At 51.2% G+C, this 25,018-nt stretch overlaps 1 protein-coding gene across 1 annotated transcript in view; it reads right to left on the bottom strand.

Annotated features, from left to right (window-relative positions):
- The window catches only part of PTPRN2 (protein tyrosine phosphatase receptor type N2), a 587,908-nt gene extending 565,316 nt beyond the window's left edge, over positions 1 to 22,592 (bottom strand). Inside the window, exon 1 of the mRNA XM_081535514.1 lies at positions 22,386 to 22,592. Coding sequence (XP_081391640.1) covers positions 22,386 to 22,494 — 109 coding nt within the window. The 5' untranslated portion in view covers positions 22,495 to 22,592. The remainder of the gene's footprint in view (positions 1 to 22,385) is intronic.
- Between the last annotated feature and the right edge of the window lie 2,426 nt (positions 22,593 to 25,018).

The following is a 25,018-nucleotide window of genomic DNA, read 5'->3' on the forward strand; positions in this document are numbered from 1 at the left end:
GCAGTGGCCACAGGACTGGAAAAGGTCAATCCTCACCCCAATTCCCAAGAAGGGTAGTACTAAAGAACGTTCTAACCATCAGACAATTGCACCCATCTCCCACGCAAGGAAGGTCATGCTTAAAATCTTGCATGCTAGGCATTATGCAAACCAAGAACTTCCAGATGTTCAAGCTGGGTTTAGAAAAGGCAGAGGAACCAGAGATCAAACTGCCAAAATTCACTGGATCATAGAGAAAGCAAGAGAATTACAAAAATATATCTACCTCTGTTTCACTGACTACGTTAAAGTCTTTGACAGTGTGTATCATAACAAACTGTGGAAAGCCCTTAAAGAGATGGGAATACCAGACCATATTACCTGAGAAACCTCCAAGATTTTAAGCATGACCTTCCTAGCGTGGGAGATGGGTGCAATTGTCCGATGGTTAGAACGTTCTTTAGTACTACCCTTCTTGGGAATTGGGGTGAGGATTGACCTTTTCCAGTCCTGTGGCCACTGCTGACATATTGAACGCAATGCCTTGATGGCATCATCCTTTAGGGCTTTCGGTATGCAGGTCAAGAAGCAACAGTTAAAACCCTGTAGAGAACAACTGATTGGTTCAAGACTGAGAAAGGAGTACAGCAGGGCTGTCTGCTGTCATCCTATTTGTTTAACTACATGCTGAGCGTGTCATGAGAAATGCTGGGCTGGATGAGTCCAAGCAGGAATCAAGATAGGCAGGGGAAACACCAACAACCTCAGATACGTGGGTGATGCCACTCCAGTGGCAGAAAGTGAAGGGGAACTAAAGAGCCGCTTGCTGAGGGTAAAGGAGGAGAGTGAAAAAGCTGGTTTAAAACTAAATATCTTAAAAAAAACTAAGATCATGGCATCCGGCCTCATTACTTCATGGCAAATAAAAGGGAAAAAGGTGGAAGTAGTGACAGATTTCCTCTTCTTGGGCTCCAAATCACCGTGGATGGTGACTGCAGTCATGAAATCAGAAGACAACTGCTTCTTGGCAGGAAAGCTGCAACAAACCTAGATGGTGTATTGAAAAGCAGAGGCATTACTCTGCCGACAAAGGCCTGCTTAGTCAACGCTATGGTCTTCCCAGTGGTCATGTACAGTTGGCAGAGCTGGACCATAAAGGCAGAGCACCAAAGAATTGATGCCTTCGAACTGTGGTGCTGGAGAAGACTCCTGAAAGTCCCTTGGACAGCAAGGTCAAACCAGTCAATATTAAGGGAAATCACCCTGAATACGCACTGGAATGCTCAAGCTGAAGCTCTAGTATTTTGGTCATCTGATGTGAAGAGCCAACTTGTAAGAAACGTCCCTGATGCTGGGAAACAGTGAGAGCAGAAGAGGACGTCAGAGGAGGAGACGGCTGGACGGCATCACTGATGCCATGGACACGAACTTGGGCAAACTCCAGGAGATGGTAAGGGACAGGGAGGCCTGGTACGCTGCAACCCATGGGGTCACAAATGGTCAGACACGACTGGGCGACTGAACAACAAGTGTTTACAAAGTGTACACCTATGGATACATCTAGTTCAACTCCCTCATTAGACAGACAGGGAAGCTGAGGTCCACGAGAGTAGAGAATTCGGTCACTCATAATATCACGAAACCCCTTCCTTTTTTTCTGTTACTCACAGACATGATAGATGCATTAAATCATTCCTTCTGGGGCCCTTGGTCTGGGAGGAAAAACAACAACTTTTAGGCTAGGTTTCCTTTTTCCAACATACAAGGGAATCTGCAGGGAAAGCAGGCCTTCAAATATTGCTGTCAGTCACACGCCACTGCCGTCAGTGCACGCTGCAGCCACTGTGACCCTTACCACAGATGCCCTGGAGAGATCTTGGGGCAGAGCGTCCGTCCACCACACACTCACAGAAACCCTGCGTCAGCAGGGACCGCAGGGGCGCTTCATGCACTGCATTTGGAAGTCGTTGAGAGAGTAGATCTTAAAAGTTCTCATCACCAGGTAAAAAACTTTCCCCTTTTTTGTTATCTATATGGTGGATGTTAGTTAACTAAACTTACTATAATCACTTAACGATAAATGGAAGTCAAGTCATAACGCTGTACACTTCAAACTCACACAGTGCTGTATGTCAGCTGCATCACAATAGAACTGAAATTTAAAACATAACTATTCCTTAGAATAGCAGGCTGCATTTTTTTAATCCCACAAACTAGTAACCATTTTTTTCAAATTGGGAGAACCAATACAAAGTTGCCAAATCTTTACATTTCCAATTTAAAAGCTTAAAGAAAAACCCTACCAGCTGCTATCACAATCATTTCTTAGAAAAATCACAAGCATCAAAAAAAGAGAGAAGAGGAATTCCCTTTCAGCTCAGCGGTAAAGAATCTGCCCGTCAAAGCAGGAAACACGGGTTCGAGCCCTGAACCGGGAAGACTCCACAGGCGCGGAGCACCGAGACCCGCACGCACCACAACCATCGGGCCCTAGAGCCCGCGCTCCATGACGAGAGACGCCGCCGGAAGCGGAGGCCCAGCGCGGCAGTGAGGAGCACCCCCTGCTCGCCACAACTAGAAAAAGCCCACACAGCACAGCCAGAAATAAATGAATTGATCAAATTACATATCTTAAAACAGAAAACATAATTTTTTTTAAGTCTTTTGAGGTGAACAGATCTGACTGATGGAAATGAGTCACTCGTCCCTTTGCCATCGGGACGTGACGTCTGTGCACCGTCTCCGGGGAGCAGCCCTTGGGGTGGCCCAGTGGGAACGGTCCACACGCGTCACTGCCTGGGGCACACGTCCCCCGCCCCCTCCCGGTACTACACTGACCTGTGGGTTACAAATCGGGCTTTGCAAGGAGTGTGGACTCAGTTCCCAGAACTGACTCATCACTGAGCACCCTAGCAAGAAATCGAGTTGGGCCTTCCCAAAACAGAGGGCACGCCCCACACCACAGTGCTGACACGTGGTGACCTGACACAGCGCTGACCACTGCAGGCTGGGCAGCAGCCAGAGAACCGGGCGAGGGCAGTTTGCGGAGCCCGGGGCACTGGGTGGAGCGGGGGTGAGCACCCACCTCAGCACCGCCCACAGAGGAGGCACCCGGCCACTAACAGTAACAGGAGAAGGAGAACCAGCGTCGGCAGGAGGAGGGTTGGAGGGGCCCGCGATGCAGCTGCATCCTGGTCTCCTGTGGAGGGGCCGCCCTCTCAAGAGGCCTGAGAGACCACGGAGGCTGCGGCGGGCTGCCTGTCCTTCCACCGGCCACGACCACACTGCCGCCCCTTCCTTCCGACAGCGAGCACGCACGCCAGTCTGAATTCTAAGGCTGCCAGGGCCGCCAGGCACTCAGCTCGTCAGGAAATGCAGAGCGCCAGGCCCAGAACGAGGAGGCCCAGGGCGAGCACAGAGGGAAAGCTCACCCCAGACGGTCAGGAGGCCCCTGCTCAGTCCCGTCTCCTCTCTGCCCAGGGGACAAGCCTCACCCCCAGGCCTCCGCCGGGCGCAGAGCAGGAGGCCGGCTCTTCTCTCACCACCGCTGCCCTCTCCGGCTTCAGGACCTCCAGGTCTCAGGGCCAGAGCTGCTCTGCCAGGTCTTACTACGGGGGTGCTGCCCCAACCCCTGGAACCCCAATACAGAAAAGGGGGGAGCCTCTGAGGCGACGAACACGGGAGCTCTGAGCCAAACTGAAGCGCCAGAGAGCAAACTCGCAACTCTGAGCCACAAATCCACCGAAGATTCCGATGCTGTCCACTCACAGCCTGGGCCGTGGGCCCGGAAGGTCGCGACTGGCCGAGTGTCACACACGGTCTGCCCACTTATGCCCCTGCCGGCACCACCAAGTGTGCAAATCTAGACAAGGGCCCTTCCTTCTCATTCCCGCGTCCTTTCCACAAACACTTCCCTTTCAGTTTTTCCTAGTTGTTAATTTAGGACACAACCCAGAGAAGAAGCCAAAGGTCAATTCCAAACACAAGCCATGCAGAGCACAGAGCAGAGACACAGAGAACATCCTCACAAGCCCTTGAGCAAACAGCAAGGCACCTACAGACTATGGGTCACCTCTCAGCCACTCAGTCCTGATACGCGGAGCACGTCATAAACTGCTAGATCGAGCTCAACGGTAGTTCGTGGCTAAGAAGACGATTCACAGCACAGAGCTGAAATGTTTCTCTCTTTTCAGGGGCAGCTCCTCGATTAGGGGTTCACAGAAGGGCTTTCTTCTCTCATCCCAGCAGCTACCCCATGCAAAGCTCCAAAGGACCCAAACAACTGAGGCTATGCAGGAGGAGGAGGTGGGGAGCAAGGCCTGCCTTCCCAAATGCCTGCTTCCCCAGAGCCACCTCATTCATACAGAAGTGTTTTGAAAGGTGTGCTCTCAAGCTGGACCTGAAGCTCCGCCTGCTGAGTCTCCAGGTTCAAACTGGGGCCATATTTCATTTATTTTATTCTTCCTGTTGCAGGGTTTGGGATTTTTGTTTGTTTTGGCATGCTGTTATTTTTTAATAAAGCCTATGTTCATCAGCACAGCTAATGAGAAACATCTATTCCTTCAGGGTCCCAAAAGGTAAAAGTCAACTTCACAAGTGTTACTTGCATTTCCTGGCAAGAATTAAGAAGCACAACAAAATAACTATCCACAGAAGGAAAAACACAGTACTTACACATGAAGGTCTTCTCACGTGGGAAAATTTCATTGTATGACAAGCACTAGGAATGCACAGGAAAGAGGCTCTGGTGAGCTTCTGGAGGGCAGGGAAGGTTCTGGAGGCCATGGAAAGTTCTAGAAGGTTCTCAAAAGCAAGGAAAGTTCTGGAGATCATGAAAAGTTCTGGAAGGCATGGAAAGTTCTGGAAAGTTCTCAAAAGCAAGGAGCATTCTGGAGGTCATGGAAAATTCTGGAGGGCAAGGAAGGTTCTCAGAGGCAAGGGAGGATCGGGGGGCAGAGACACACGTGCTTGCATGTCAGTGCTGATACAGGACCTAGCACTCGGCGAGTGCTCAGCGCATTATATGACTATTGTATAGCTCAAGGGAAAATTGACACTCTTTGTTCATAATGAGAATAGAGAAACCTGACGAAGGATAAACATCCGAATTTTCCTCAACGTACAGTTGTCCATTGGTATACATGGGGTTAGTCCCAGGACCCACCACGGACACCAGATCCATGGATGCCACAGTCCCACATCTGGACCTCCGTGTCTGTGGTTCTTCATCCATGGATTCAACCAACCTCAGACGGCAGTGTAATGAATTAATTACAAACACTGACACATAAGTGGATTTGTGCAGTTCGAACCTGTGCCATTCACGGGTGGGTTGTCGTCTGTGCCTTGGGCACAGACGTGAACTTGGAGCCCCCTCTAATCTCTAGGGTGTCACCTTCCTCAGAGAAGCCTGGCTCCTGCTTCCGGCTGAAGGCAAAGGCAAGGCCCCCGAGAGCCTTATCTGGCCAGGATGAGATGGCTCGCACTGCACCTCTGACCCTGCGAGGCCTGTCTTCTCTCCCCTGAACCACTTCTCATCCACAACGCACTCGGGTTCCATACAGCACCTCAGAGACACTCCCGGGACCCCTGCCTGGGAGGTGGGGAGCCCTCCCCAGACCGGCTGACTCTCTGACCCTAGGGTCCCCCCAACTCTTCACTCCGATTCTTCTGTCTCCCTGCCTGGTCCAGACCCTCTTGTGTTCTAGTGGGTTACTCAAATGCCTCCGCCCACCACTAATGGGAATGGAACTGCCTCTGGGATCTTTGGCATTGAAATAGCTTTAGAGTTTGTTCTTTAGTAGAGAGCGATTAAACTGACATAACAATGGTGGTTTCTAAAAGAAAATGAGACCATGATACAGGTCCTTCAGCCCACTGACAGGTGCCAATAGAGTAAGGTCCCAAATAAGAGTTTATACTTTCTGAATGTTTACATTTTATTCCAAGTGAATAAGTAAATCTCGCTCCTGACATTTTCTAAGGTAAAGACAAGCCATTCACTCATTTTGAAATGTTCTTAGAATGAGAATCCAGATTTTATTAAGTGTTCTGGAGGAGAGAGTGATGCATGAAGAACAGTAGCAAGAAAATCTGACTGATATCAGATATTCTCTTCCCGCATCCTGCTTTTACAAAAAGACTTGACAGGAATTAATCATCTGATCATCAGTAGTCCTCTGTAATTCACTGACATTTTATACCGACCCAGAGAAATGAGGCAGGGAACAAGAAAGGGACTCTGCTTCCTAAAAACACACAAAACATCAGCTTTGGATGCTGATGAGGCCAGAAGAGATGTTCAGATAGTCAAGAAATTTTCAAAATAAGACAATGTGTATTTGTGGAAAAATATCATCCTTTACTATCACTTTTGAAAATAAGGAGTCCAATTCCAGAATAACTGGAAGGATTCTGGAAGAATAACTGGGCCCGCATCCCAATGAGCAAGGCTGGCCCACACTTCATAGCCATGTTTATTGACTTCCTTGAAGACTTTCAGACCAAGAGGATCCCTATATCTCTCCTCAGTGTCTCTCTGGGTCAGTCTGGGAGGCTTTGTGATTACCATGTCCTCAGGTCTGAAATCTCATTACCTAGAAGTTATAAATGGGGTTTCCCTGGTGGCTCAGATGGTGAAGAATATGCCTGCAATAAGGGAGACCTGGGTTCAATCCCTGGGTTGGGAAGATCCCCTGGAGGAGGGCATGGCAAGCCACCCCAGTATTCCTGTCTGGAGAATCTCATGGACAGAGGAGCCTGGACGGCTATAGTCCACTGGGTGGCAAAGGGTCAGACACGACTGAGAGACTAACACTAACAAAAACTGATGAGACTGGACCAGGGAATCTTCCAGCTCTGAAGGTCTATATTTGGCTCATCCATTCATCAGCAAAAATGACTGAGTGTATAAACTGTTTAGTTTAGTTGCTAAGTCATACCCAACTCTTTCCAAGCCCATGGACTGTAGCCTGCCAGGCTCCTCTGTCCACTCACCATTACACCGACTCAAACTAAGGGCTCACTCTGCAGCCTTACTAGGTCTGTGGCAAATAGGCCCATGAGTCCTGGTGAAGGAAGGTGCAAGGGTGGACCCCTCATGTGTGCCCAGTGATGCGATTTATGATCAATTTTAACTAAACACAATGAGTCAGATTCGAAGGATTTTTGCAAAGAAATCATAGATTGTTAATGATGACACTAACATAGAAAATGGGATGAGCTGATACTTGTCCTGGTGGGAACTGTTCAGACACGAGGTCAAAGGAATAGCAATTTAATTAGACCCAACAAGAAAGCAGTCAAGAAGATTAAAAACCATCCTTCAGACTTTTTCAAATATGGATTTTTATATATTATCATTAATGGTAGACATTGTCCAAGCTGCATATTATGCCTCAATACAGTAGATAATTATACCCTGAAACCACTGAGATTGAAAAAACATTTAAAAACTAAGCATCTGAAACAATATTAATAATTTTAATGAGTACAAAAGTTTTTTTACTTTCAACAATAATTAATCATTGGCAATGTTATCTTAAAGAGATAGAATTACCAGACCACCTTACTTGCCTCCTGAGAAACCTATATGCAGGTCAAGAAGCAACAGTTAGAACTGGACATGGAACAATGGACTGGTTCAAAATTGGGAAAGAAGTACGTCAAGGCCATATATTGTTACCCTGCTTATTTAACTTATATGCAGAGTGCATGCTGTACAGGCTAAATTGCTTCAGTCATATCCAACTCTTCATGACCCTATGGACCATAGCTTGCCAGGCTCCTCTACTTTGGGATTCTCCAGGCAAGAATATTGGAGCTGGTTGCAATGCCCTCCTCCAGGGGATCATCCCGACCCAAGGATTGAACCCACATTTCTTATGTCTCCTGTACTGGCAAGAGGGTTCTTTACCACTAGCGCCACCTGGAAAGCAGGTGTACATCATGCAGAGTACATCATGAGAGATGCTGGGCTGGAAAAGTCACAAGCTGGAAGCAAGATTGCTGGATGACACCACCCCATTCAGGTATGACCTAAATCAAATCCCTTACAATTATACAGTGGAAGTGACAAATAGATTCAAGGGATTAGATTTGATAGGCAGAGTGCCTGAAGATTTATGAATGGAAGTTCATAACACTGTACAGGAGACAGTGATCAAAACCACCTCCAAGGAAAACAAATGTAAAAAGGAAAAATGGCTGTCTGAGGAGGCCTTACAGATAGCTGAGAAGGGAAGAGACGCGAAAGGCAAAGGAGAAAAGGAAAAATGCAGAGTTCCAGAGAATAGCAAGGAGAGATGAGAAAGCCTTCCTCAGCGATCAATGCAAAGAAATAGAGAAAAACAATAGAATGGGAAAGACTGGAGATCTCTTCAAGAAGATCAGAGATACCAAGGGAACATTTCATGCAAAGGTGGGCACAATGAAGATGGGCACAATACAGGGCAGAAACGGTATGGACATAACAGAAGCACAAGATATTAAGAAGAGGTGGCAAGAATACCCAGAAGAACTCCACAGAAAAGATCTTAGTGACCTGGATAAACACAATGGTGTGATCACTCACCTGGAGCCAGACATCCTGGAGTGTGAAGTCAAGTGGGCCTTAGGAAGCATCACTACAAACAAAGTTAGTGGAGGTGACGGAATTTCAGCTGAGCTATTTCAAATCCTAAAAGCTATTTCAAATCCTAATGCTGTGAAAGTGCTGCACTCAATATGCCAGCAAATTTGGAAAACTCAGCAGTGGCCACAGGACTGGAAAAGGTTAGTTTTCATTCCAATCCCAAAGAAGGGCAATGCCAAAGAATGTTCAAACTACCATACAATTGCACTCATCTCACACGCTAACAAAGTAATGCTCAAAATTCTTCAAGCTAGGCTTCAACAGTACGTGAACCAAGAACTTCCAGATATTTAAGTTGATTTAGAAAAGGCAGAGGAACCTGAGACCAAACTGCCAACATCCATTGGATCATAGAAAAAGCAAGAGAATTCCAGAGAAACATCTACTTCTACTTCACTGACTATGCTAAAGCCTTTGGCTGTGTGGATCACAACAAACTGGAAAATTCTTAAAGATAAGGGAATACCAGACCACCTTACCTGCCTCCTGAGAAACCTGTATCCAGGTCAAGAGGCAACAGAACCAGACATGGAACAATGAACTGGTTCAAACTGGGAAAGGAGTACATCAAGCCTGTATATTGTTACCCTGTTTATTTAACTTATATGCAGAGTGCATCATGAGAAATGTCAGGCTGCATGAAGCACAAGCTGGAATCAAGATTGCCAGGAGAAATATCAATAACCTCAGATATGCAGATGACACCACCCTTATGGCAGAAAGCGAAGAGGAACTAGAGAGCCACTTAAAAAGGTTAAAGAGGAGAGTGAAAAAGCTGGCTTAAAACTCAGCATTCAAAAAACTAAGATCATGGCATCCGGTCCCATCACTTCATGGCAAATAGATGGGGAAACAATGGAAACAGTGACAGACTTTTTTCCCTGGACTCCAAAATCACTACAGATGGTGAACGCAGCCATTAAATTAAAACACTCTTGCTCCTTGGAAGAAAAGTTATGACAAATCTAGACAGCATATTAAAAAGCACAGGTTACTTTACCAACAAAGGCTAGTATAGTAAAAGCTGTGGTTTTTCTGGTAGTCATGTACAGATGTCAGAGTTGGACCATAAAGAAGGCTGAGAGCCAGAAAGCTAATGCTTTTGAACTGAGGTGTTGGAGAAGACTCTTGAGAGTCCCTTGGACTGCAAGGAGATCCAACCAGTCCATCCTAAAGGAGATCAACCCTGAATATTCATTGGAAGGATTCATGCTGAAGCTGAAGCTTCAATACTTTGGCCACTTGATGTGAAGAGCTGACTCATTAGAAAAGACCCTGATGCTGGGACAGATTGAAGAAGAGGACAACAGAGGATGAGATGGTCGGAGGGCATCACCGACTCGATGGACGTGAGTCTGAGCAAGCTCCAGGAGATGATGAAGGACAGGGAAGCCTGGCATGCTGTAGTCCATGGAGTCGCAAAGAGTCAGGCATAACTTAGTGACTGAACAACCACAACAATGTTATCTCATTCTTTCTAAATTTATTTTCAATTTTTTTATAATAAGCATTAGTTCAGTAGAGCATATCTGATTTGCAAATACATGGACACGTATATGTATACCTATATGCGTACATGTACACGTGGTGCAGGCCACGTCCATGAGGTAAGGTTTCCTGCAGAAGACAGTTAGATTTGAGGGTGGTCCATGGTCACCCCACCAGAACTGGAGGGCTGTGGGGAGAAGGCAAGCTTCTTTCTGTTACAGCTGTCCTGCCGCCCTATCAACCTGCCTCTCCCCAGCCCCCTCAGCCCCGCATGTGAGCGCACAGCCACCAGCCCCTCCCAAGCCCCGTCTGCGCCAGGGCTCCTCAGGTGGGGGCACTGTAGGACGTCCAGCATCCCGACCCCTTCCCTGGAGACCCTAGTAGCACACCTCCCACCCGAGCTGAGACAACCAAAAATGTCCCCAAGGCAGCCGGGACCGCAGGGGAGAACCACTGGGCTAGTAAAGGACCTAAACACCTCGTTCTCAAGGAGACACTTAAAACAACCCTCTATCTTATTTTCAGAGGACAAACTCTCCCTCCATTATTCATTTATTTTACACAGCAAAGCAGCACCTTGTGATATCCTGGAGGAACTATTACAGCACTCGAAACACATATGCCGATACCGAGGTAGAAACTTTCAAGTTAAGGCTTTGATTTGGGAGTTAGTACCCATTGAATCTCCTACAATCACTGTGAAACGTCTTATTTCCTGTAAGAATTCCTCTAACAATCTGGATCACTCTTTTTTCCTAGTGTTTGACTTTAAACATACTATGGATATCTCATGTTCTTTCAGAGTTCCTAAGGAAAACATCTAACCATTAAACAAATGCAACATATTCTTCAATAGTATCAATTCAGATCAAATACATCGCTTTTTAACATCACCAACAGACTTCTTAGTTAATATGCTGACATGTCAATAATGTAGTCTCCTGGAACCCTAAACTTGGTTTGACATCTGTATTTCACTCCCTCAGACCCTTCAGAAGGACTTCCCTGAGGGTCCTGTGGTTAGGAATCCACTTTGCAATGCAGGGGACGTGGGTTCGATCCCTGGTCAGGCAGCTGGGATCTCCGTGGCGCGGAGCAACTAGCAAGCGCATGAGCTGCAGCTCCTGGGCCCGGGAGCCACAGTCCAAGTCCACGCGCTGTGACGGGAGGTCCCGCCTGACGCAGCGAAGGGCCGCAGCTAAGCCCCGAGGCGGCCAACTAGATACAGATTGAAAACAAGCAAAACCACCTTTGGAGAACAAGAATAGGCATGTCTATATAAATATCCAAGCTTCAGCCTTTAACAGATTGCACATTTTTATCTTCTCAGGATAGTGCTAAATCAAGATATTCTTTAAGAACTGCTTCTTCTCAGATAGAACAGATGTACTAAGCAGAAACTAGCCTCGCTGCTGAGTACTGACGCTTTTTATCCCGTACCCACTTGCAGAATTCTTTACTAAGAAAGCTTCCATTCCCAGGCTGTTCCTTTGATATCGCATCAGTCCGTTCCTCTAGGCATGTAGCTGTCCGATGAATTCCACACAATGGTTTCCAGCACACTGGCAATGTCCTCTACGTGTCCTGGTTATAGGTCTGTATGTGTGCACCGCATTCTCTATGACGAGGGTCAATTTAAATTTAATTTTCATTATGATATGTTAGGGATATAAAACCATTAGAAATGATCACAGATTGCAGGAAATAAGTGATCCTGCTTCTTAGCAGACTGAGAATCTAATCTTTATTCTGAAAAATATTCTTTTCACTTAAAGAAGGTTTCTTTACTCAGTCATCAAAATGGTTCCTTCTGCTTAAACTCCCACAATGACAACTCATGTCAGAGAGCGATCTCTGGGGTTTCAGCATCTGCACCTGATGCACCCTTTGAAGTGCTTGCCCCAAGCAAGACAAAAGCAAATGGGAGACCCAAGCCTACCGGGGCCACTTCCAGGGAGACAGACCATGCACAGCCAGGCACCCGGCCACCCTGCCAGAGAGACATCCAGTCCACCTCTGGCGCTGCAAGGAATGGGCGCCTCAGCTTCTGACACCGCTGTCTCTCCCTCCCACCCGCGCTCTGCCTAAAGCCCTTCTTTAAAAGCACATTCCAGGCCGCAGATGCGGAGCAGACACCGAGGCTGAGAGCTTGCAGTCCTGCTGCTCAAGCCCTGGCGCCAGCCCCTATAGGAGGGCAGCCACTGCACAGGGCCTCAGGCCCCGCCCGCTCCCGCAGGGCAGCCCTGGCACCTCTGCCCCACCCCCCGACATCTGCTGCGGGTTCCTCTGGGGAGGGACAAGCTGCGGACGCCGGGCGAGGACAGGGGTGGAGTGCGGCCAGAGAGGCCGGCAAGCGCGAGTCAGATCTCCCCAGGCACACGCGCTCACCCGCATGGCCCCAGAGCTTGGCCCTGACAGAAACAGGCGGGGGGAAGGAAACCCCCACTGCCAGCCCGAGAACCTGAGGAGACCAGGAGCAGAGGGCGTGCCACCCCTCGTCCTCCCAGAGAAAGGCTGCAGGGAGAAGGGGAGAACGTGGGGCTCACCGCGGGGAAAGGGCGCTGACCGGAGCCCAGCGGGGCTCCCAGCAGGGACCCAGTGGCCAAAGGAGCCCGCAGGCCTGCCAACACGGGGCAGTTAAAGGGCAGGCAACCGGCCACGGTCCCTAGCTCCCTCCTGGAGCCACACAGACAGGCCCGAGGGACCGACTGCAGTGGCCACCAGACCCAGAGGGGGCTGGTGCCAGGCCCACGCACCCTGGGTCGGAAATCAAGATCTGAGCCCGGGGCCCGGGGAGAGACATTGTGGTCCTCAGACCTGGGGGCAGGAAGCCTCCGCACCCCGCTCCTACCATCACGGCCATCTTCACCAGCGGGACGAGGGCGTCCTCACACCTGCCCAGGCGAGTGGTGCGGACCGCAGTGGCCTTGGGAGCCCTGCATGGGTGCCAAGTGCTGGTGTGACCCCTCCAATGCTTCCACAAGACATGTGAGGGCTTTGGTCTCTATCATCAAATACTGTTTATGCTTTGGAGATAAGACAAAAATACAGACACTCAATAACAGTGCAAACTAGACATGTCAAATATACCCCCAAAGGTGCTCTGATTTTTTAATTTATCAAATGTCAGTCAAATAGTTAAATATTATTTAAAACAAAGTGTTGACCATTTGAAAAAGAGAATGTACTATCTCTTTTTAGTACACTTTACACTCAAATGTGTAAAAATCTGTGTGACTATTATCTAAGCCCTCTTTCTTTTATTCAGGGGCCTTATGCTCTTTGAAGGGATGGCGTAAGCTACAGATGTGTTATCACTACTTGGTCTCATTGTTACAACACAATCAGGCCTCCATTCTACTTAGTTGCTGCTGCTGCCAAGTCGCTTCAGTCGTGTCCGACTCTGTGCGACCCCATAGACAGCAGTCCACCAGGCTCCGCCATCCCTGGGATTCTCCAGGCAAGAACACTGGAGTGGGTTGCCATTTCCTTCTCCAATGCATGAAAGTGAAAAGTGAAAGGGAAATCACTCAGTCATGTCCGACTCTTAGCGACCCCATGGACTGCAGCCCGCCAGGCTCCTCCATCCATGGGATTTTCAGGCAAGAGTACTGGAGTGGGGTGCCATTGCCTTCTGACTATTTTTTAAATATGTTTATTAGAAAACATAAATAATATTGCCTTTATTTTTTTTGCCTGCACTATATGGCTTGTGGGATCTTAGTTCCCTGACCAGGGATCAAACCCAGGCCCTTAGAAGCAAACGTACAGAATCCTAACCACTGGACCACCAGGGGATTTCTGATATTATTATTTTAAATGGTAATGTTTTATGGACCTAACAGAAGCAGAAGATATTAAGACGAGGTGACAAGAATACACAGAAGAACTGTACAAAAAAGATCTTCACGACCCAGATAATCACGATGGTGTGATCACTCACCTAGAGGCAGACATCCTGGAATGTGAAGTCAAGTGGGCCTTAGAAAGCATCACTACGAACATAGCTAGTGGAGGTGATGGAATTCCAGTTGAGCTATTTCAAGTCCTCAGGGGTGATGCTGTGAAAGTGCTGCACTAGATATGCCAGCAAATTTGGAAAACTCAGCAGTGGCCACAGGACTGGAAGAGGTCAGTCTTCATTCCAATCCCAAAGAAAGGCAATGCCAAAGAATGCTCAAACTACCACACAATTGCACTCATCTCACATGCTAGTAAAGTAATGCTCAAAATTCTCCAAGCCAGGCTTCAGCAATACGTGAACCGTGAACTTCCAGATGTTCAAGCTGGTTTTAGAAAAGGCAGAGGAACCAGAGATCAAACTGCCAACATCCGCTGGTTCATCGAAAAAGCAAGAGAGTTCCAGAAAAACATCTATTTCTGCTTTATTGACTATGCCAAAGCCTTTGACTGTGTGGATCACAATAAACTGTGGAAAATTCTGAAAGAGATGGCAATACCAGACCATCTGACCTGTCTCTTGAGAAACCTGTATGCAGGTCAGGAAGCAACAGTTACAACTGGACATGGAACAACAGACTGGTTCCAAATAGGAAAAGGAGTACGTCAAGGCTGTATATTGTCACCCTGCTTATTTAACTTATATGCAGAGTACAACATGAGAAATGCTGGGCTGGAAGAAACACAAGCTGGAATCAAGATTGCCAGGAGAAATATCAATAACCTCAGATATGCAGATGACACCACCCTTATGGCAGAAAGTGAAGAGTAACTAAAGAGCCTCTTGATGAAAGTGAAAGAGGAGAGTGAAAAAGTTGGCTTAAAGCTCAACGTTCAGAAAACTAAGATCATGGCATCTGGTCCCATCACTTCAAGGGAAATAGATGGGGAAACAGTGGAAACAGTGTCAGACTTTATTTTTTTGGGCTCCAACATCACTGCTGATGGTGATTGTAGCCATGAAATTAAAAGACCCTTACTCCTTGGAAGGAAGGTTATGGCCAACCTAGATAGCATATTTAAAAGCAGAGACATTACTTTGCCAACAGAAGTCCGTCTAGTCAAGGCTATAGTTTTTCCAGTGGTCATGTATGGATGTGAGAGTTGGACGGTGAAGAAAGCTGAGCGCCGAAGAATTGATGCTTTTGAACTGTGGTGTTGGAGAAGACTCTTGAGAGTCCCTTGGACTGCAAGGAGATCCAATCAATCCATCCTAAAAGAGATCAATCCTGGGTGTTCATTGGAAGGTCTGATGTTGAAGCTGAAACTCCAATACTTTGGGCACCTCATGCGAAGGGTTGACTCATTGGAAAAGACCCTAATGCTGGGTAGGATTGGGGGCGGGAGGAGAAGGGGACGACAGAGGATGAGATGGTTGGATGGCATCACCGACTCGATGGACATGGGTTTGGGTGGACTCCGGGAGTTGGTGATGGACAGAGAGGCCTGGCGTGCTGCAATTCATGGGGTCGCAAAGAGTCGGACACGACTGAGCGACTGAACTGAACTGTTTTTTTAAAAAAAACCTCAGTAGTCAATTCAGCTGAGACTTGGACTCAGCAAAGTCACACTGTTTTCAATAATAACAACATTCCACTGTGTCAGGCCAGCAAGCTGGACAAACCTAGAGCTTCTAAAAACAACTAAGGGTACAACTAGGACTGCCATTATCAACAATTCTCCCACCAAGTCTCTCAAAAAAGCACAAAAAAATTGGTGTTTTGCTCATGGTATAAATTCAGAGAGATTCAGGTGAAGTCCTCCATTTCTCTTGAGTCCCACTGTGAGTGCAGACAGAAAGATGAGGCAGCTTCTTATCTATCAACACGCCCCCCACCCCGAAATGACAACCCTTCTCATGCGATCTGGGTCCCGGACCCATATCCACTCAGCCCCCCACCACGTGTTTGGAAACTGTTAGAACCCTCTCTGGTTTGCACACTGACCGTGTCATGGAATCAAGGACCAGAACACGCTGGTGAGGCAGGTACCAGGCGGGGGGAGGCTCAGTCACATAGGTGGGCCCTGGTCTCCCAGAACTGACCCTGGTACTTCGTGTTTTGCTCAGACAACACTTAACTCAGATGCAAGTATGGTGATCTGAACCTTGGCCTCTTTCCAGGCAAAAGCAGAAAAGGAGATTCAAGAAGACCCGAAGTACTGACAAAGTAAACGTACCTTTCCGGGATGGAAGACAGCTCCAGGTGGGAGGGCTGGCGGACCACGCCTCAGGCTGCTTCTTCACCCACGACCCCGTTCCCACCCGCCACGGAGAGCCCGTGCTCCCTCTCACCTGTCTGCCACCTGGTGCCATTAAAACACCAGCCATTTCAGAGAACATACACATCGCTGAACCGGCTTCCAGCCTCACCTCAGGTTAATTACTGCTCTGAGCTGGATTAAAGCCACAGCCCCAGATGGAAAAGGCATCAGCCTCCCAGGGCCACCTTCAGGGGCTGCTCCGTCCATTTACAAGTTGACTATATTTCGCTGTTGGAGTCAGAATTGACTTGCACCATTAATGTAAAGTCCTTTCCCCTTTGGAAACCAGGTCAGTTTTTCTTCTGAAAATTCCTTCCCCTAAACAAACTTCCAAACACATCCTTTGCACTGTACATTAGGACACTGCAAAATGGGCTTTCAGAACCACCTGGGACACAGACTGCCCACATCACACAAGGGAAACTTCATTCTTTCACCTCCTCAGGCAAGAATAAGGAATGATCAGAAGGCACCCTCCCTTACCTGCCTGCTACTCTAGATGTCAAGTTAAATGGAACCTAACCCCTCCTTCCTCCCTTACTCTGAATCAGACTATTTGCTGTGACAAGTCTCAAGTGAAAGCTAGCTTCTTCAAGCATTTGTATTGCTACATTCAAAAAATCTGGTCGAAGCAGAGAGGCATCTGAGCAGAGTGCATGAACACAGGAATCTGTGAAGGCTACGGTGGCGCTGCACTCCTGCCATCTTGGGAAGGCTGGGTATCCAAAGACAAGTCATCCGTTTCTAAACATCAAAATTCCCTCTGAAAGGCCAACCAGATAATTGAATCCGACACCCAGAACAAACCCCAATTTGGAACATCAACGCCCTCCTACAGATGTCCTTGTTCTTGGGAGCTGGAGGGACAGGTTCTGAGGGCGCACAGGATCATCTGCCGGGACCTGCATCCCACGGGGCTGGCCCTGCCCCAGCCTGGGGTCAGCTGCTGGAGGAGGCCAGAGCCCAGGACCCAATCCCAGCACCAGTGTCCTACAGCGTGCTTCCCAGCTGCTCTGGGCCTCAGTCTTCCCACCTGTGAGATGCAGACAGAAGCGCACGCCTACCAGAGCTGTTCTGGGGCGAACACGTAAGCACACGCAGGGCGCTCCAGGGGCTGCCGAGGCTCAGGGGCCGGGCGGGCTCTGACGGCAGGGGGAAGGCACGGGCAGAGCCGGGGTTACGGGATTGTCCTACCACCTGTCACTGGAATCTGCACACAGAACACACACCAAAGGGAAACTCGATTTCACTGTGTGATAATTTTTAATTGAATAGAGAGAGAAATCACCCCAGTCTGTTTTATAACTATTAGCTCATTTCCTTCGGCCCATCACGCTCTTGAACTGCCCTCACGGGAACCATCACTAGTCACATGAGGTCAAGACGGTGTGTCCTTGCATTTTCTGAATTGCAGCCGATACTTGGGCAAAATAAGTGAACCAAACACTCCCCTATCCACCTCCACACAGGAGAGTCAACACCAAGCGATCACTGAAAACCCCTCAATGCTCTCCTCCTTTCTTCACATCGCACCTCACATGAAGGCCATTTTAGAGACAGATGGACCCTGACGTTTTACACGTCAGCACTTCAAGTCCAAAGTCCACTTTCCTAGACTAATGTGGGAGTCACTCACTTATCAGCTTGGAAGCTGACTAACAAACAAAAATGTTACTTAATATGTGAACATAAGTGTTTCCAGGAGAACCGCACCTCTTTTCACTTCCTGCCCCAGATACTTAAATAGTGGTTGTGGCCAAGCTGTTAGAGAAGGCACGAATTAAAAGAAAAAATTTCCTTCCTCCTTCTACAGACTCTGTTTCCAGGCAGCAGACAAGTCCATTGACTGTTTTCTGCTTCTCCTGTTTTCTGGCCTCCTATCAACCAAGATGTGAAAAATAAGTCCAGCTGGGTCTACATTTATGAAGGTCAATTTAGACTAATGTGAAAACAGCTGCCAGGTGCTTTTATATGGCACAGAGGGTTATCTGCCATGAATTCAACTGTTTGCTTTCTCGGGAAATGGAACATCTAGTCAGAAGAGATAAGACAGGTTCTTAGCTAGCTGAGCCTCACCAGGCCTGCATCTGCCAACACATCTAGATGAAAGCCTCACCCACTCCTTAGGCTTCTTTCCACCTTTCCACACATAAAACATCCTTAAACTAGCAAGATTTGCATATGCCCAGGCATATCTTAAATATCTGCCACCCAAAGCCTGAGAGTTCTTTTCAGTTTGGGTCCCATTAGTTACAAACATGTTTTCATTTAAAAATCTTGGAATTCTAAGGTATTGCTCAAAGAGGTTGTGGTAATGGAAACCCTTCTTAATAAGACCGTGTGTAATGACAGCTCAGGCGACCCCATCTCTCCATACTTCACTACCTCACTCCATATTCCTAACTTCCAAAAATCCTAAGAAAAGGGGTGAATAACTGCATTTGCAAGTTAGATAGTACTACATGTAAAACACAGGACAAAATAAACTCAGGATGCAGAAATTAATATCATGTTAAAGAACCAATGACTGCCACAGAACTCACCAAGCCACGTGCCCCAGGACGATGAGCCTGGGGCTGCACCCTGCCTGAGCTGTGGACCCCCTGCTGCCCTTCTTCAGGGGAAGCCGGGCCTCCAGCAAGCCTGCACATTTCACGGCATTCAGAGATTGTCGGTGGGGACCAGCACCACCACTGAGGAAAGGAGAAAGAAGACTATGACGGATTGAGCACACCCCCGCATCTCCTGGGCACACTCACAGATGATGATCTTGGTAACCAGGTGCGAAACCAGATGAGCGTTTAAAAGGAGAGATGCGAGACGCCGAGATGCACAGCTGAGCTTCGCACAGAGAGGAAGCCATCTGAGAACCGCGTTCATTCCCTGCACATTCCTCCTGAGCCTGATATATTTAACTGCCATCTCTGGACGCGGGAGACAGCCACACCACCATCCCACCCAACAGGGGCGCCCATTGTCAGCACCTCCCTCTCCCGGAAGCCTGGGGTTCTCCATGCGCCCCAGTCCCGCTGCACAGGGACATCAATCAGCACCTGGGGCTGTAGGGCCAGAGCAGGAGGAGGAGGCAACAACCGGCAGAGAAAAGGCTCACAGCTGGAGAGCAGGCAGCAAGGCCGGAGCTCCCACTCGGGGGAGGGGCAGGCTGCTCACCACCATACAAGCGGCAAAACCAACAGCTCCAGACCCCAAGAAGCAAAGATGGATTTGTGCTCTTGTGGCAGGAAGAATGCTCCGATTTAAAAATAAACATCATGCCATCTAGGTGACAAAGCACACCGACTGCTCCCGGCAGCTCTCCCCTCAGCTGTGTGGGCTCACTGGTGAGTGAAAAACGCGTGTGGGCAAATAGAGAGGCAAAAACAAAGGAGAAGAAGAAACCAGCGCTCGTCTTCAAAGCCAGGTAGGTCTGACTTTGGATTCTCCAAGCTACATTTGCAGAAAAGGTGGATTCTGTCCTTTAGCAAATGAAATTCGTGTTTCTTTAGCAAAAGAGGAGCATCTTTAATATGTATGACTGCCTTTAAATGTGGGGGCTGCCAGAGCAGGTTCACAAACTAGCCTCCCTATAACTGAAGAATGATTTAAAGACAAAAGGCTCAAGTTCACAGCAGCATAATGGAAAAAGTACTGAGCACCTGAACAAAAGGATGTCCTAAAATCACAGAGAATGGCAGAGCGAGGAAGAGAGAAAACCCAGAGACAGAAGAGAACCGCTAAGCTGCCCAGGGCAGCGCTTCCTGACAGCAATGGTGTTCTGGCGACAAGCAGAGTTGAGTCCGATCGTTGAGAAGAAGTGCCTTATTCCTGCCTCATACACCTCTGATAACTGTGTCATAAATAATAGGCTACCATATGCCATAAGGGAGCCTTCTGCACCAGAAAGACAGGGCAGAATAGGTGTTGAAGGTCAGAAGGCTAACGTGATTAAGGGGGAGAGGGAGCCTTTTAGGAAAGGGAGAGGTGAGATGTCCACTGTCACTGAGATGCTGCCAACAACTGTGTGGACTGTGGCACATGGCTCAGAGCAATGACCATAAACTCAGACATGGTCGTTTTGTCAATCCGGGCTTTCAACAAGAGCTCCTTCACTGTCTAAACATGAAAAGGCCCCTAATTCAAAGCAAGGCATCCTGTGCAGAAAGAACTGGCCTCAGGTCTTGGTGACATTTGACCCCTGATTCTAACCTGCAACTCTAAGATTCATCTGAGGAGTAAAACTGTGTATCGCCTTGAACCATGTGTTCTATAGACCTTAACCTGAAGTTGCATGTTAACAGTTAAATAAATAGGTATAAGTGACATGGCTGGGACCAGATCTATGTTCTCGGAGTACAACTTTCCTTGTCCATCATTATTTGGAACACTGTAGTTGCTGTGACCATTATTTACAAGGTCCAGACGGCTGAGAAAGAGAAAAACAGCAGCATATGCCTTTTTTGGGTGACCATGGTCCCCCGGCACCATCTGGAGACTGTGCATGTGAACCTTGAGGACACAGCAGCATGCCCTGGGTGAGGACAGTGCAGGGATAGAAAGCTGAGTGCACAGGACCTCGGGCGTGTATCTGGGTAGGCATGGCTACATGCAGCCCCAGGTTGGGTCCCCTAGTGGGAAGACGACACTTCCATCTGGCTACCTGTGCACCCCGCCACAGTAGCGACCGATCATTCCGGGATCCAGTAGGCTACACCCATCAGCTGGAGTCCCTGAGACAGTTCTAACAAGGTCTGGGCCCTTAAGGTCGACCCACACCAAGACTGCGTTCAGGAGGCTCCCTAGCACATCAAGAACAGAGGGGGAATGAGGCTCCCCTTAATGATACAAGTCAACTTTGCTGGTAGCCAGAACACCACTGCTGTGTCGAGCAGCGCTGTCTCGGGCCTTAGCGGCTCTCTTCTCTTCACTTGTGTCTGCCTTTGGGTTTTCCTTTGCTCCCTCCCTCCCTGAGCCACCCCTCCGTCCTCCTTTCTCTACCATTTCTGAAAGTCGTAGAGATTTTCAGCTTGCGATGAACGGGCAGTTACAATGGAAAGAGAATAGTCGAGGACCAGTCTCGCCTTCATCCCATAGAAACTGTCCTCCCTGGAACACCGAGTGGCCAGTGTCAGCTGACCCTGGTTCTCCCTGACCGTGTGTGTGGAGGGCGGTGTCTGGAGAGCTGAGCAAACAGCTCTTACAGGAGGTGACATGCCAGTTCCGGCCAGATGGAGGAAGGAGCACAGCCGAGCAAAAGCTGACCAGCACACAGCCAGGCCTCTGTGGCTGCTCTGGGGCAAGGTCCTGGAGGTCAAGGCAGAGTGAGCCGGGCCCCCGAGCCTCCCCGGGTGGGGCTCAGTGGGGCAGGCTCACCTGGGCCCACGGTGGGTCGGGGGGAAGTGGCTGGATGACAGGACGCCAGGTGCGGGGACCAGACGCGCTGTTCCCCCCAGGACCTCCCGGGGCAGGCGAGGACCTCCACCCGGCGGCGAGCCCCCCCCCCCGCAATGGGGGCGCTGGCTTCCCCGTGCTCGCCGTCCGCAGGCCAGGGCTGCGTGCGCGCCCAGAAAAGCCAGGGCGGCGCTCGGGGCTCGGGACCTGGGGCGGCCTTGCCCACCTGTGTCGGCAACCCCCGGGCTCTGGGACGGCGGCGCCCGGGGGGCGGCGGGGCGAGGCCCGGGCCGGCTCTGGCCGCAGCCCCGCGGCAGGCGCTCCTCTCACCTCAGGGGCCCGGGGCCGGCGCCCGCGGACCCGCCTCAACAGACCCTCCTCAACAGCAAGGCGGGAGCGCGTCGCAGGCCGCGGGGCGGCGGCCCGGCCCTCCCCGCGCCCCGCCGCCCCCCACACCCCTCGGGGGGACGCCCCCGCAGAGCGCGCGCCCGCCGCCGCGCCCGCGCCCCCACGCCGCTCGCTGGGCGCCCCCCGCCCCCACACCCCCCCACCCCTCCCCCACCCGCCCCGGACGCCCCCAGGAGCGCCGCCCGCGCCCACTCAGGCGCCCCTCCCCCGCTCCCCTCAGCCACACGGCGCCCCTCCCCCACGCGACCCCGACCCCGACCCCACTCACCGAGCAGCCCCGGGAGCGGCCGGGCGCGGGGCGCGGGCGCGGGGGCGGCGGGCGGGGCGCGCGGCAGCAGCAGCAGCAGCAGCAGCAGGAGCGCGAGCGGCAGCCCCATGTCGGCGGCGCTCAGTCCATGGCGGCCGCTTCTCCCCGCGCTCCCGGCGCTGCCGCGGCTTCAGCACCGGACAGCGCCGCCGGCCCCGCCCCCGGCACGCCCGGCCCCGCCCCTCCGCGCCTGGTCCCGCCCCTGGCACTCCCGGCCCCGCCCCTCCGTGCCTGGTCCCGCCCCCGGTACTCCCGGCCCCGCCCCTCCGTGCCTGGTCCCGCCCCCGGCACTCCCGGCCCCGCCCCTCCGTGCTTGGTCCCGCCCCCGACACGCCTGCTCCCGCCGCTCCGCTCCTGGTCCCGCCCCCGGCACGCCCGGCCCCACCCCGCGCGGCCCCGCGCCCGCGCTCCCGGACCCCTGCTCGAGAAGGGGTCAGTGCGCCTCCTCGCTGCGTCTCCGGGCCTGCAGGCGCCCCCGCCCACCTGATAGCCCACGCTGGGGCCTGAGTCGGAGCGCCCGCAGCGCGGGCAGCGCGGGTCTGCCCGGAAAGGGGCCGGGGTTCATGAGGAGAGACGCTGTGCAGGGGTTGTGGGGGTCCTCAGCCTGGGACTGAGAGGCTATGGGAGCCTAACCCGGGGGTCAGCGGGGACGGGCCCGCGGCCCCGGAAGCCACTACGGCCCTGAGCTGCTGTCCGCCAGGTCAGGATTCCAGAGCAAGAACCCGGCCCGAAGTGGAGTCTCCGGAGGCTTTTCCCTCCTCCCTGCACCCTGCCCTGCACTGGCCGCTGTCGGGGTCCGGAGGGGTCGCTGGGGACCGTGTGTCCCTCCCCAGGAGACTTTTTCTCTCTAAAGACCTAGGCACCGCGTGTGGGGATCCTTCAGCGGATGGGGGCTGTGTGTGTGTGTGTCATATAGAAGTGAGGTGTGTGCGTGCGTTGTGTGTGTCTGTCAGAGAGAAGTGAGTTGTGTGCGTGCGTGTGTATGTGTGAGAGAGAGGTAAGGTGTGTGCATGTGTGTGTGAGAGAGAGGTGGGTATGTGTGTGCGTGTGAGAGAGTTGTGCTCTATGCGTGTGTGTGAGAGGCGGGCTGTGTATGTGCGCGTGTGTGTGTCAGAGAAGTGAGGTGTGTGCATGCATGTGTGTGTGTGAGAGAGGTAGGCTGTGTGTGTGTGTCAGAGAGGTTGGCTTTGTGCGTGCGTGTGTGTGTGAGAGAGGTGGGCTGTGTGTCTTTGTCAGAAGTGAGGTGTGTATGTGCATGTCTGTTTGTGTCAGGAATGAGGTGTGTGCGTGCGTATGTGCCTGTGTGTGTCAGAAGTGAGGTGTGTGCGTGCATGAGTCTGTGTGTCAAGTGAGGTGTGTGTGTATGTGCATGTCTGTGTCAGTGAGGTGTGTGCATTACGTGCATGTCTGTGTGTCAGAAGTGAGGTATGTGCATGCACGAGTCTGTGTGTCAGAAGTGAGGTGTGTGCATACGTGTCTGTGTCAGAAGTGAGGTGTGTGCGTGCATGTGTGTGGCTGAACTGTGTGTCCTCACACCCTACCCCGCCCAGCCCCTCGGCCCTCCTTGGCCCCGGGGTCAGCTGTGCCCGTGTGGCCCTCACCCCACGGCCTCCCCGCCCAGACGAGGCCGGGCTGTGTGCGCGGCTGCCGGCTGGCTGGGGCTGGGGCTGAGTGTTGGGCCGTCCGCCTCCCCCGCACGCCCACGCCTGTGCCCAGAGGCAGCTTCTCTGTCTCCCCCAGCCCAGCAGGCAGGGCCTAAGTCCTATCCTGTCTTTGACCTGGGGGCCTCGGGGCAGCCCGAGAGTGCCGTCCGCCCTGCTGGCGTGCCCACAGGACGCATCCATGGTGGTCCCAGCGCTGTTCCCTCCTCCTTTGCGTCCCCAAAAGCGGCCCAGTGGCTGGAGAGAGCGTGCAGAACGGGCTTCTCGGGGGCCGGCACGTGCGCTTGACGATCCTCTGCAGCCGGACCTGCGTCAGCCCCGTGCGCCCTCCCCCGCATAGACGCACCCTGGGGTGAAAGGCTCCAGAAGGTCGTCCCTCAGCCCCGCGGAGCACCCCGCCACCGCGGCGGGAGCTTTCGGGGCTGAGCCCACACATGGGTTCCAGGACTGAGACCCACCCCTGCAGGCCGGGGGCCAGCAGGCACACCTGTCCTGATGTCCCGAGAGCCGACAGATACACTCGCTGACAGGAACACGGAAAAGGCAAGAATAAGACCAGGGCGGGTAGAAGGTAGAGCTCGTTGGTGACAGGCTGTGAAGTGGTTCTGAAGCATGAGTGAGAGTCGCTCAGTTGTGTCCGACCCCTTGTGACTCCATGAGCTGTACAGTCCAGGCCAGAATACTGGAGTGGGTAGCCTTTCCCTTCTCCAGGGGGTGCTCCCAACCCAGGGATTGAACCCGTGTCTCCTGCACTGTGGGCAGATTCTTTTATCACTGAGCCACCAGGGAAAAGATGCTTAGGGTTAGGGCATTGTGAAAGTGAAAGTCGCTCAGTCGTGTCCGACTCTTAGCAACCCCATGGGCTACACAGTCCATGGAATTCTCCAGGCCAGAATACTGGAGTGGGTAGCCTTTCCCTTCGCCAGGGGATCT

Source organism: Giraffa tippelskirchi, chromosome 10, assembly GCF_054371585.1.
Source record: "Giraffa tippelskirchi isolate mGirTip1 chromosome 10, T2T-mGirTip1v1.2.pri, whole genome shotgun sequence".
Classification (NCBI taxonomy): Eukaryota; Metazoa; Chordata; class Mammalia; order Artiodactyla; family Giraffidae; genus Giraffa; species Giraffa tippelskirchi.